The sequence below is a fragment of the Rhincodon typus genome, chromosome 4 (assembly GCF_021869965.1).
Source record: "Rhincodon typus isolate 14 chromosome 4, sRhiTyp1.1, whole genome shotgun sequence".
Classification (NCBI taxonomy): domain Eukaryota; kingdom Metazoa; phylum Chordata; class Chondrichthyes; order Orectolobiformes; family Rhincodontidae; genus Rhincodon; species Rhincodon typus.
This window is the reverse complement of record NC_063335.1, coordinates 40474981-40489649: the sequence shown is the minus strand read 5'-3', so window position 1 is coordinate 40489649 and position 14669 is coordinate 40474981. Positions and strand designations below refer to the sequence as shown.

Below are 14669 nucleotides of genomic sequence, written 5' to 3'. Positions count from 1 at the left end.
GGGGGAGGGAAAGGGGAAGGGCAGGCATCTGACAGCAAGGGAGAGTGCCTATGAGGGGGAGGCAGGGAGAGAGAATAAGGAGAAAGGGAGAGAGAAAGAGGGGAAGAGGAGGGAGGTAAAGGGAGAGTTGTGGTTATGTCATGTTCACGACTGAATGTTCTGAAGGTGGTTCACTGGTCCCAAAACGTTAACTCTGTTTTCTCTCCACAGATGTTGCCAGACCTGCTGAGTTTTTCCAGCAATTTCTATGTTTGTTTGCAACTGATTATGAATTTAGCCTGTTAAAACATCAATATGAAGATTCTCTGTCTGCCAAAGTGCTATTTATTCCTCCTGGATACCTAACTTTAGAATAAACTCACCTTCTGTGATGCAGCTTTACCGAAACTAGCTGGCTAATTCCCATTCTCCCATGATTTCAGAGAAACTTGCACACTTAGATGCACATTTCTGATGAAGGGTCCAGGCCCGAAACATCAGCATTCCTGCTCCTATGATGCTGCTTGGCCTGCTGTGTTCATCCAGCTCTACACATTGTTATCTCACATTTAGATGAAGATGGTTGTCTGGAGCTCATAGGGACCAAAGAGTGGTACAGACCAACTAGTTTGAATGTCTGCTTCTGGATTCTGTATAAAGCACAGCACAAACTAAAATGTTGCATGTCATCAATCCAGTGGAGATAGGGGGAACAAGGCAGTTTATACTGGCAGTAAAATGGTTGCTACATGAGACCAATTCTTCCAGCATGAAATCCCATTAGGGCTACCTTAGCTACTGGGCTAGTAAGGAAACTAAAACAAGCAAACTCCCCTACCAGAATCTGCAGCTCATTCACACTTTTCCAAAGCAATTCTACATCACTGTCAATTAAACTAACTTTTTTTTTGCAGGTCAAAGATAGAACAACATCAAAACAAAGTCGTTTGGCAATTAAGTCAAATGTATTTTCACTACACTTAGTTTCATTATTAGGTGCATCAAATGTGATTAAATTTAAATGAAATAACTGGAATACCAGTCTTATTGCAAACTCACCAAATTAACTTCAAATTGTCAAGTCATTGACTTTGCACCATAATTGCTGTCTAACCATGCAGAGGAAATGTGAACTTCACAGAAGCTGGAGTAGTCCATGGTGACCCTCAAGCTTGCCCTAACACAAGATTATCTGTACTTTTCTACTTAAATGTTACTTTTCCATCTACCCCCTTATTTCTCAAATCTCTTTCTTATACAAGAATACTTAAATAATTTTGCCTTATAAACCTAAATACATGAAACAAAATTAATTGACAATGGCAGATTTAACTGCAGTAGAAGATGGAATTAAAGTAGAGAATAGATACTTTAAGTGATCATGCAAGTAGAAATATGAGCAGCACTTTTTTCCTGCAGACCAAAAGCAACTTTTTAATCTGTGTTTGAATGCAGTATGTCTATATTTGTAAATTAAGTGCAGTGTCTCCAAACTGACATGGTTCACATTGCATTCAGAGACTTCAAAAAAGCACTAAAATATCAATTTCTAAATTATTACTATTATATACTGGATAAATTATTATCCAGACAAAACTGATTAAAATTTTATCCTCCTCTTGTCAACTAATGAGATCGACTTCTTTCTCAGATATGTAAGGTGATTTATTCATGTGTGAGACTCAAGAGTGAATGCTGACAGGGTTCATATCATTGCCTAACCCAACTGGTTGTCATGTAAGGCACACTTTTAGTAGCTAGACTAAGATTGATAACAGAACCTGAATGAGTTTTCGTTCTTTGACTGACAAACAATGAGGTTAATTATAACAACTCTGCCAGGACTACCTTCAGTATGTTTGATTCATTCAAAACAACCTGAAAATAAATCTGGTATAATTTTGGTCGACATGGTTCATCTACTTAGTTCATCTATTCTTTGAATAAGACACTGAATCATTCACATGCTTTTCTACATTAATGTTTGCACTTCTGAAATACTTTGAGGGTTCTGGAGGTCATGGATTCCAGCACGCAAGTGCAAGTTCTTCCTCTGAAGAGGAATGAGCTATGTTCAGATTGGCCTGCATTCACCATGGACCAAATCTCACCAAAACCTAGAAAACGGTGAGCAGACAAGCTTGAACAACAGTTAAAACTGCAACTAAAACATAATACTAAGACAAATCTTCCACTCTAGAAGCTAACACCTTGCCCTTCATACAACTGCATTTAGGTTGAACCTAAAGAGGGACAAATGCACATTACATTAGGAGAAACAATCTTTTATCAAGAAGATCTATCCACAAACAGATCACAATAGAAGGGCAGCTGAAAATATTGCCTTCAACTAAGTTGCAAAGTAACTTAAAATGGTAAGGAAAAGTGAAGTTATGAAAATTTCACAACAAACTAATTACTGCGTGCAAGTTTATTGTGCAAGTGCAGCCTGAACTGCTATGGCTATATCACAGAATCCCTACAGTGTGGAAGCAAACAACTCAGCCCATTGAGTCTACACCACCCCTCCTAACAGCATCCTACCCAAACCCAGCTCTTCTGCCCTATCCCTGTAATTCTGCATTTGCCAAGGCTCACCCACCTAGCCTGCACATCTCTGGACACTATGGGCAATTTAGCATGGTCAATCCACCTAATCTGCACATCCTTGGACTGTGGGAGGAAGCTGGAGCATGCAGACACAGGGAGAATGTGCAAACTCCACACAGACAGTTGCCCGAGGCTGGAATCGAAACCAGATCCTTCGTGCTGTGAGCCAGCAGTGCTAAACACTGAGCCACCATGCCATATATGGAATCCCGCAATCTCAATTATTCACATAACAGCGTTTTCTTTAAAAAAAAATCACTTCATAATCAGTTAAGCTGAATTTAGTTACTATCGTGTGTACTGTTCCAACCAGGTGAGTTGGTGTGAATTGGCTTTATTTCCCTAAACTTCTTGGTTGGCCAAATCAAGAACTGTGACTTTTTAGCACTTTGCTATACCTCACTTAATTAAAAATGCAATTAAGTAGTTCACCAGAAACAATTAAGGAGCCAAATTCAAGGGTTTTCTCAAGTGAAAGAGCAAGCAATTTTATTTGATGTTGCATTTATTTTTCTTAGGATCAGCAATCTTATTGCTTGCTAATCCCAAGAAAAATAAATGCAACATCAAATGTACACATCAAACAAATATAAAGTTTAAAAGGGACTACTGTCCAATACAAAAAAGGAAATTAAAGGATATGAATATGCAGCTTAATGTCCTTGGGCTGCTCGAAGAGTTAGGTTTTGACATGAGAACACGGTTGGTGAGGAATGTCCTGAATCAACAGCGAATGTGAATATTGCAGGTATTTTTGAGTTCAGTAATCAGAGGTTTACCTCCAGTTTGAGTCATCACTGGGTGCTTCGCCTTTGAGAAACTAAGAGAAAGCAGACAGAAAGTTGGAGACTTCTCCAGTTCTAGTTACAAATCACTACTATGCCAAATCAAACAAGCTGCTTGAAATTCAGCTAGCTTGTTATTCCAATTTCTAAATTCCTGTTCTTCAAATTGGTTAAATCAAAACAAAAGTGTTGCCAACAGTGAACTTCCCACAAAGGTGTAAATCAAATAGGAGATACAGATATGGTTGAGTGGCTTCAGTCTTTTTGATAACATGCTAATTCCAGTTCAGACTGGCTTGTATCTACTGATGGTTCCATGAAGCTTGGCAAAACAAAAAGTGGTCAGGTGGTCACTCCAGACATTTGAGTCAATTTCTTTTTTCCTCGTTGAAACCATTTCAGTCCATGGAAGTCCCAGGTATGAAAATAAAGGTAATTAAAGTCAAAAATCTATGGTCCATATTTTACCACAATCATAACTTTTGTTCAATTTTCCATATGCTTAGTCAGTAAGGGTGTGTTATATTGAAGATTTTACTGACCTATTTTACCATTATTTGATTTTACCATCATCACTACAATATAATTCACTGAGAAGGGTGGCAGAACAATCTTCAAGTGGTAGTTCACCAGCAGCTGTGATGTAGCCAAAGCTATTTGTTTTGAGTGTAAATGTTATAGTCACACATATGTTTTACTATTATTTTTTATAAACTGGGTTTATGGTTTTGAGTTAGTAACCAGTAGGACTCCTGGGTGGCCTTCAGTTAATTTCTAACTTGCTCGTATTTATGTAGCCAAGGTTTTTTTTAAAAAAATGTATTGAGGTCTGGCTTTAGAATTATTGGGTTTTGGACACATAGGACAAGTATTACACCACTGAACAAGATAAAAAAAAAATCTCTAATCTAAAAGGTCAGGAAAAGTTTCTTTTAAACCCAAGAGCAACACCCACAGATTAGGGACAGAGACTGCTTTGTTGTTTTTACTTCAAGTTTGGAGCAGCCCTGAGAAGTCCTTGTTATAAGATGGCTGTATAGATTCTTGCTCCCGAGAAGGGAAAGACATTTAGTGAACTGATTTATCCTAGTGAGGAGTTAGTGTTATTTACAGATCAGAAGTACTGGTAAAAAATTCCTGAAGATATTACTTAAAGCTGAGTACATTTAAGCAGGTGTGTAACAGCTCTGGAAAGAAGCTATGTTCAATACCAGCCTACAAGTTGAAGTCACAGTGATTGAGGCCTACCAAGATGCTAAATGCAGGGACTCCAAAATGAAGACTGTACAAGTATACAAGCTGTGCGCTTGGTACTATACAAAAGCTAGTTTGTTTCATTCCATTTCATAATAATTTGATTATACTTTATTTGTATTTAGAAATCTTTGAATTTGTACTATAATTAGATGGTATGATTTATTCTATTTCATCATTTCTTTTGTCGGTAAACTTTGTTTTATTGTTGTAAAACTTTCATAAAACTGCTGCCTTGCATGCTTATGTTTCAGTGAGAGATCACTTTGTTTAAACCAAAACAAATCAAAATACGATCCATCAAGCCACGTTCCTGTCTAGGATCTGACTTGTCCAGTAATAATATCAGCTAAGATCATAACAATAATAACCTTATTATCATTCCTTCGTGTAGTAATGCGAATATGTTCATATCTTACACCATCAACTAAATGCAATTGTTAGTACTAAATACGGCTGAATTATGGACAGATTGCATAAGTGTCTAATTAGAAGGAATTCAGAAAGGAATGACCAAATATAGTAACCTCAAACCATTTCAGTCACTCCAAGGAGCAAACCCTAAAGAAAAGTTTGCTAAACACACTGCATTGCGTATTATTTTTAATTGTGTAATAACCAACCAAATCTTATAAAAGACCAGTCATTTCTGAACAATACGCACAGTTCACACTTCAGTGGACTCAAAATTGGACAAAACTCTCAAAATAAGTTAAAACTTAGGAACATAGGAAAAGGAGTCAGTCATTTGGCCTGTGAGTCCTGTTCTGACATTCAATTAGATCATGGCAGATCAATATCAATGCTATTTTCCTACACTATTTCCATATCCTTTGATACATTAGTCTCCAGAAATCTATTGATTTCTGTCTTAAACATGTTTAATGATTGAACTTTTACAACTTTCTGCGATAGAGTTCACCACCCTGAATGAAGAGGTTCTCCTCGCAATACCTCACTAGTAACAGCCTGCTATCCTGATGATAATCTCATTTCTACTCTCTGCTTTCTGTCAGTTAGCCAAGTCCCAATCCATACAAATATATTTGCTCCAATCCCATTCATTTCCTAGCCTTATTATATCAGAAGCCTTCTGTAAATCCAAAGACACCACACCTTCAGATTCACCTTCAAACAAGATTTCCCTTTCATAAATCCATGCTAACTGATCAAAACTCCTAAAAGCAGTCTTAATGAATAAAACAGTAACAACTGCACTTAACTTTGATAAACCATTTAAATTAGCAGTAGTCACTAGCGATTTGGGGATTGGAGCAGCTCTTTCAGAAAAGTTGCATCAATAGAGGCAGTAGTCTGCTATCAAAAAGGAAGCATTGGTGGAATTAGCATCTCTTCAACTCTTTGAAGTTTATGTCCAACATGGAAACTTTGAAACTGTGGTTTTTACAGTTCAGAATCCATTAACCTTTATCAATAAATTTAGGAATAAGACTCCAAGGTTGTTCAGGTGGCGTTTAGATCTAGAGTCATTTAAGGAAAAAAATTGCTGACATCTGTGCAAAAAAAAAGCAATTACTGATGACTTATCCTGAATGTAAACTGTTGTAAAACTGAAAACATAACCAATCAAGTTGGAAAGTGATTAAGAATCTGGTTGGAAGAAGATAAATGGCTGTGAATTTTCTATTTTGATTGCCTTTTCTTTTGACTAACTTTGGCATGAAACGCATCATGTTTGTTTTAAAATAGTATTTCATGTTTTGAGGGTAGAGACATGTTAGAGACCTCACTTAATTTTCATTATTTTTATTTTTTAAAACCAAAACCAGGAATTCTGTATGGAAGATGATTTTTGGACTGCAGGTAACAGATTGTGTTAAAAGGAAAGCAGACCAAACAAGCTTTGGTTTATTTGAGAGGCCCGGAAGTTAATTGCAAGTTGATCCCCGATCAAAAGGTAGCAAACCAACCTTGTGATGACAAGGCTCGGTGTGTGAGAGTTGGGGAAAAGGACATGGAAGAAGATACTCAGGCCCTAAAATTATTGAGAACAAAAACATAAATTGCTCTAAAAGCTCAGCAGATCTGGCAGCATCTGCGGACAGAAATCAGAGTTAACATTTTGGGTCAAGTGACCCTTCCTCAGAACTTCCTAAAATAACTGAATAAGAGTCATTGATTCTCCAGGCTTACCGTTACCCATTTCTTTGTCGACCCAACTGCTGTTCTCTCTCTCTCTCTCCCTCCCGGGCTCCATTTCCATCTGCTGTTTACTCCTACCCCCTCCACTTCACCCCACTCAAATTTCAAGTATCAATCTTTTCCTAGCTACAGTGCTGAAGGGTCACTGAAACCGAAACATTAATTTCGCTTTCTCCCCACAGATGCTGCCACACCTGCTCAGTTTCTCTTGTAATTTCTGTTTTTGCTCCTCTTTCACCATGACCTATGTGATATCATCCTCCTCAGTAGACACATTCAATAGGTACTCAGTTAATACTTCAGCTACGGTCCATCACTCTGCATAAATCCCTTTTTAGTCCCCCAAGCACGCTGAGAATGACAACACACTCAAATAATTTCAATACTGCCACCTTTAAATTATATATACATGCTCCTTCGTTGGCAATGTACTGAAAAAAGTTGCTGCAAATTTCATTTACTTTTTATGTGGCAGATATATCCCTTCTAGACAAAAAAGATCCTGAACTGTACACTGCAGCTGAGATGAACACATCCCACATGTTGAAATTAGCTAAATACATACACCACTATTTATGTTAGAGGACTGGAAAACTGTAAATGTTATACTAAATCAGTTGTTTGCATCCAAAAAGCCAGTGAATCAATTGCTTGAAATAGTAAGTTTCAACTTTGGATTAGTTCTTATACTTAAAAAGAGAGAGAGGGGATTTTTAAAAAAAAAGCCTTGTAGTTAAAAGCAGATGGCCATTTATTTAAAACTAATTTACTACAAAAGTCAATCTTGCCTTTCAACAAGCATCTCTTTTCGTTATACCAGACTGTCTGTTTATGATGACTGGTGTGCTTGTATTTCACCGCCTCACCTGATGTGCTGGAAAATCAGATGGTTAAGACTGAACAAATATAAATGTTCTTTGGAATCATGTACAGTGGGTTAACTCACTAATACAGGAAGACCAGCTGGCGGCTCTGAGCAATTTTTCCCAAAGTAAATAAAATAAGCCAGTAGAATTATAATCTGTTGTAAGTAGGGCTAAAGTTTGGCAGTTTTAATTTAAAAAGGACTGTTGGATTGGCCCAAAACCCTAAGGGCACTATGAATGGAATAAAACCTTCAGATGAGGTGTTTAGCTGACAGTTAAGCCAGTAACAGGTATCAATCACATAGCATATTTCAAATACTGTTGTTAAAGTTAAATGTTTGATTTATCTTAGTACAACTAATGCTTTTCTCCTGGGAAATTTAGAGATCAAAGGTATTAGCTGAATAAAGTCAAGTTATTGTGTTAAAATTTAAATAGGGTATAAACAATGCCAAGGGCACCTGCACATTGAATGTGACTGAAGCAAATCTCTCTGACACAGCTGAAAGTTTCTAAAGGGCAGATATTGATACCATGCAAATGATCTTTAAAAATGTGATTCAAACTTGTGTTGGATTTATAGCATTTGTTGGACACTTGAATACATCAAATTAGTATAAATGCAAGAAGTAATGGACAATTTACACTAGCTGAATTTATCATTCAATGAATCCTATCATTATTGCTCTGGTCAATATTTATCAAGCAAAGATTACCTAATAATCATGCTAATATTGTTTGTCAGACCATACTGTATGCAAATAGGACACCGCATTTTCACTGGTTGCAAACCTTGACACGTCTTGAGATCATGAAAGGCGCTATAGAAATGCAAGTCTATTTCTTCTAACAAACTTCTGCCAGACATGATTTATATCAGAGCAAATCTAACAGTTGTTGCAGGTAAACTGAATGCATTTTTCTTTTCCTTCAATCTTGTTATTGTACTAGTGACAATCCACATCCAATGTGCAAACACCAACATATATAAAGTCCAGACTGGCATTTGAGTGGCTTTGTTGAGATCATGTAACACGAAAGAGCAACAGTGAAGTCTGAGTCCACAACATAAATTCAAGTACGGGTTTATCCAACAGCAGCCAATATAAACAAGGTTTCAACTTCTTTGGATAGTGTCAAATGATTAGATTGCTAAAACATTTGTATCAACAGAACATAGTGTACAGTGGCAAATCTGGAGGTGAATTCTGTTCATGAATGGTGATTACAAAATAATGCAAAATAAGAAAGGTCAAAAGCATAATATTTGACCAAATTACTGAAATGTTGCTGTTGGCCTCATATTTCCAGTAACAACCAAATAGCCAAACTAGATTTGATAAACCTCGTCAACGTTTTGGAAAGAATCTGTGTTCTGAGATTAAAATTTCAAAAACATCTTTTCCTGCACTAACCCCTGAAGGATAATAAAACATTCCAGGGTTGATTCAAGTCTTTCCATCCTAACGCAGTCAAAGTTCTAATGCTGGTAGCCCAAAGTAAGAAATAAGCTCGTTTAACCTTTATATATATACATATATATATATATATTAAAAAAAAGCCAAACAATACAATTATTCACTCAGGCTAACGAGTGTTTGTTATGAAGCATTTTTTAAGACTTTAAACCTGCGGTCTCCAACAAGTGGATCACGACAGACTGGTCAATCGCAGAGTCTCTGACAATTGATCCCATCATCCATCATGTTCCCTCACTGCCCCTGTCACTTACAGGCAATCTGACTGCCCACTCTGGTTCTCTCGATATGTGCACATCAACCATCATGTCGTTGCATGACTTCACTTTCAGAAGCCACGCAGCTAAAGAAAAGTGCACCTGCTTAACAAGCTTTGCCAGCTTGTTACATTGTTTCAGTTTGGTTTGGTTTGGATGGACCATTGCAAGCTAAACTAAGTTTTATAGTGGCAATGTAAACAAATGACAAGAAAATAAATACCAGCTTGCGTGAAGCTACCATATTGCAGTACTAGAAACAAAGAAACTTATTCAACCCAACATGTTCGTGCAGACTCTCTGCAGGAACAACTCAGCCAATCTCACTCCTCTGCCCATTTTCTGTCGATCTGCTTGTCTAATAGGTCCATGCAGTACAAAGAAAAATTATAAGGAAAATGCAGTGACCACAACCAATAATGAAGCAACACAAGTCAACCAGAAGCCATGGAAACAAATCATGACCGCAAAAGTAACAATGCCATGCCTCTACACTTGAAAGCAGTCAGCAACATTCTGGATGTTATCTCATGAACAGCATGCTTCAGATAAAGAAAGGTAACAAAGCTGTAATTGGTTTTTAAAGTTGAAAATCATTTTCTTCTAAGGCAGCAGCAAAAGGTAAGACTTGCACTGAAGCATAATTTCACATTTGCCACCTTCTGGTAACACACTAGAAATCATTCACAAATAGCAACATAACTAAAGAAGCAACAATTATGGCCACTGACTCTTTACTCAAAAGATTTTAAGAACAAAGAAGAAATGGCCACTCCAATGCAGAGTACATCACTTTGTGCTTCTATACTAGTAAGATAGTGGAATCTTTGTTTAAAGATTCTTTTAGCAACGTGACACGAAGGACTGTGAATGCTTCTCACTGCAGTTTAACAGGTCTGCTGACTGACAGACCAATTGATGGCTTTCATGTGCATGATTTTTAAGGACACAAGAAACTGAAGATGATCTTTTCTCACCTTTTTGCCCCTTAGAGAAAACAACCGGTGAGGATATCTACCACAAATTCAGAAGGTATGTTCTTGAGAAAAATTTTCCAAACAAGAAACTGGTTTCCTTCACAACTGGTGGCACAGCAGGCATGCTTGACACTAATGTGGATTTTGTTGCATTTTGCAAATATGGTCCTGATAACCCCTCTCCTGTCAACTACCACTGCATAATCCACCAGTAGTGGACTTTTTTCATGTAAGAAAAACTAAATTATAAACTCGATTCAGACAAGAGCTGCTTGTTTAAATCTTTACTTGACAAACTCAATGCTGCCAATATTAAAATAATCCCCCATGCTGATGTGAGGTGGTTAAGCCAAAGGAAGGTCATGCTAAGATTTTTAGATCTGAAATCATCACTTTTCCTAAATCGAAGAACGAATTGTGCAGTGAACTGATAGACAATGTGTGTACACTCGACTTCGGGTTCCCTACAGATGTAACTTTAAAGCTGAACGAGCTGTACTGTGAACTAGGAAAAAACAGAAACTCAGCGTATATAATCAATATGTAGAGTGCATTCAAACTGAAACTGGGTGTGTGGTCCTCCCAATTAAAAAATAATGCTACAACACTTTGAGTCTGGCAAAACAGTCTGGAAAAAAATTTAAAGACAAAGAAAAATTGTTCCACCTGGGAAGCCAGCAGAGCAATTCAGTAGGTAATTCCAGGAGTTAGATGCGATGGAATTAATCGTATCAGCTGAAAGTCAGATCAAGGGACAGCAATTTTTGGGGACTCCTAAACAGTGAATTATTCAGTCCTGTCATCTTGTACTTTTAAAGCAAAAGCCTGTATTGATTCCACATAGCTGTGAGACAGCATTCCCACAAACAAATCATCAAATCCAAGTATTGCAACCACCTCACAGATATCCATTTGATAGACTGCATACAACTAGCAGGCTCAAACTGCAACCCTGACTTCAAGACACTGGCAGGCAATGTGTAGTTAAAGGTCTCAGACAGACAGTGAGCAGAGGAAAAAAATGAATATTCATATATGCTTAGTTTATTTTTAGGGCTGTAATAATCTATAACAATTTATTCTATATTTTGTTTGTGGTAGATCCTGGATTGCACTGAAATTCAAGAAGTGATTGAACTTACAAAGGGGGTTGGAGACCACTGCTTTAAGTGCCAGAAACCTCACTAAACAAGTTGCTTCCATCTCAGCTTTTGAAATATCACCAGTATTCTCCAGATTCTTAACATAAACTTAATTACTAACAATAACAGATCAATAGCCAGGATCTCCAAAAGCACTAATGCTAAAACAAAATAATGCAGATATTTGAAAGGTTCAGAGAGCTAGGGCTTTTCTCTTTAGAACAACGAAGGATGAGAAGTGACTTGATAGAGGTGTACAAAATGATCAGAGATATAGATAGAGTGGACAGCCAGAGACTTTTTTCCCCCGAGGGTGGAGGTAGCTATTACAAGGGGGCATAGTTTTAAAGTGAGTGGAGGTAGATATTGGGGAGACATCAGAGATAGGTTCTTTACTCAGAGTGGTAGGAGCGTGAAATGCATTGCCGAAGAGGGTAGTGGAGTCGGCCTTATTAGGGGCTTTTAAGCAGCTCTTAGATAGGCATATGGATGACAGTATAAGGTAGGGGTGGAGGTCAGATAGACCTTAGGTTTAGGGTAAAAGTTCGGCACAACATCGTGGGCCGAAGAGCCTGTACTCTATTGTACTGATCTATATTCTATGTTCTAGAAAGCTGAGAAAGAAACAGAAAATGTTGGCAAGATTCAAAGGATCAGATCAACATAGCTGAAGAGAAAAAAAAACAAAGTTAGTGTTTTAGGTTACTAAAGTAGATTTAAACTTCTTTCAGTAGTGATGAAAGGTCATAAAAAAGAAACATTGACATTACTTCTCCTCCCCGCCCCCCCCCCCCCCCCACCCCGCCATGGATGCTGCATGACCCATTGAGCATTTTCTGCTGATTTCTTTGAAAGCATCAATAGTCTACATTAATGTGTAATCATTCAACATGATGCCTTTCCTTCACAAGCTACATAACTGAAAAACTGTTCTGCTTAATTCCACATAAAGCAAAAGTAAATCTCTCTTATTTCAAATATTACAATCCAGGTTGAAACCAGGAGTAAAATCAATCATAACTTTCAAATAGATTTAACATCAGCATTGTAGTTCCATTCAGCTGTTGTGTTGGTGCTAAATAATTTAGAAAACGATGTAAACAGACATTATAAACTACCTAAGGCAAAGTTGAGATGAAGCAAGCTTGATGACGGCAGAAGTTCAGATATAAAATCAAAGCAAAACACTATTTCAGATTTCCAGCCTCAGCAAAATGCTGGAGACACTTAGCAAGTCTGGCAGTATCTATGAAGAGAGAAACAGAGAATGTTTCAAGACAGATGTGAATCCTCATCAGAATGCAGTTCAGTGCTGAAAATGTCATATCAGACTTGAAATGTTAACATTATTCAGCTCCTCCCCACCACCATCTCCAAGATGCTGCCAGATCTGCTAAGTTCCTCCAGCACTTTGCGTTTAAGCTCAGTTATAAATTCAGTTACTTATCTAGCTAATTACATTCGCTGGCTGATGGTACTAATGCTTTTTTAAATATTATAATAACTCATTGTATGATAACCAGACATTGAATCACATGAGATATCTTTAAAAGGATACAAAGCAACCATTTATTTAGTGCTGCTGACAGCAACACGAAACATTCCTCAAAACAACAATCTAATCTGAATACTTATTCAAAGTTTATGGCATAAATAACAGTCAAAATCTTTTTTGGAAATGTTCAATATATAATTGCAAAATTATCACACTAACTTTCAACCAAACTTCAGTTCTTTGAGTGAACTTTTTTTGGAAATGCACAGAAGCAGTGATTTGTTTAAGATATAAAACATTGCTCTCATCACTTGTTTTTCTTCCAAGGCTTTGTGAAAGAATGAAGAAAGATTGCTTACCACTTTTTTCTGATGTTCTCAAAAAGATCATGTCAGCAGGAATGCGCTGGTTCTGAAACACAGGATTGAACAGTAATACAGGTAAATAGTCAAATCTGCAACTTGCCTGCCAACCTGAAACACATCAACTGAGGATGGAGTTAAGAACATAAGAACTAGGAGCAGGAGTAGGCCATCTGGCCCCTCGAGCCTGCCCCACGATTTAATAAGATCATGGCTGATCTTTTTGAGACTCAGCTCCACTTACCCGCCCACTCACCATAACCCTTAATTCCTTTACTGTTCAAAAATTTATCTAGCCTTGCCTTAAAAACATTCAGTGAGGTAGCTTCAACCGCTTCACTGGGCAGGGAATTCCACAGATTCACAACCCTTTGGGTGAAGAAGTTCCTCCTGACCTCAGTCCTACATCCGCTTCCCTTTATTTTGAGGCGATGCCCTCTAGTCCTAGTTTCACCTGCTAGCGGAAACAACCTCCCTGCCTCCACCTTATCTATTCCCTTCATAATCTTAGATGTTTCTGTAAGATTTCTCCTCATTCTTCTGAATTCCAATGAGTATAATCCCAGTCTACTCAGTCTCTCCTCATAATCCAACCCTCTCAACTCTGGAATCAACCGAGTGAATCTCCTCTGCACCCCCTCCAGTGCTAGTATGGAGTAAGGAGACCAAAACTGCACACAGTACTCCAGGTGTGGCCTCACCAGGACCCTATACAGCTGCAGCATAGCCTCGCTGTTTTTAAACTCCATCCCTCTCGCAATGGCAGACAAAATTCCATTTGCCTTTTTAATTACCTGCTGCACCTGCAATCCTACTTTTAGCGATTCATGCACAAGGATACCCAAGTCCCTCTGCACAGCACTGTGCTGCAATTTTTTACCATTTAAAACATAGTCCATTTTCCTGTTATTCCTACCAAAATGGATGACCTCACACTTAACATTGTACTCCACCTGCCAGACCTTTGCCCACTCACTTAGACTATCTATATCCCTCTGCAGACTGTGTGTCTTCTGCACACTTTGCTCTACCACTCACCTTAGTGTCATATGCACATTTTGACACACCACTCTTAGTCCCCAACTCCAAATCATCTATGTAAATTGTCAACAATTGTGGTCCCAACACTGATCCCTGAGGCACACCACTAGCCACTGACCGCCAACCAGAAAAACACGCATTTACCCCTACTCTTTGCTTTCTACTGGTCAATCAATCCTCTATCCATGCCAATACATTACCTGTAATACCGTGCAACTTTATCTTATGTAGCAGCCTTTGGTGTGGCACCTTGTCAAATG

The 14669-nt window shown here is 37.9% G+C and overlaps 1 protein-coding gene across 1 annotated transcript in view; it reads right to left on the bottom strand.

The window, feature by feature from the left end:
• atp9b (ATPase phospholipid transporting 9B) overlaps nucleotides 1-14669 on the bottom strand; it is a 262556-nt gene that overhangs the window by 224202 nt on the left and 23685 nt on the right. The window contains exon 6 of the mRNA XM_048595728.1: nucleotides 13366-13417. Within this exon, the coding sequence (XP_048451685.1) occupies nucleotides 13366-13417 (52 nt within the window). The remainder of the gene's footprint in view (nucleotides 1-13365; nucleotides 13418-14669) is intronic.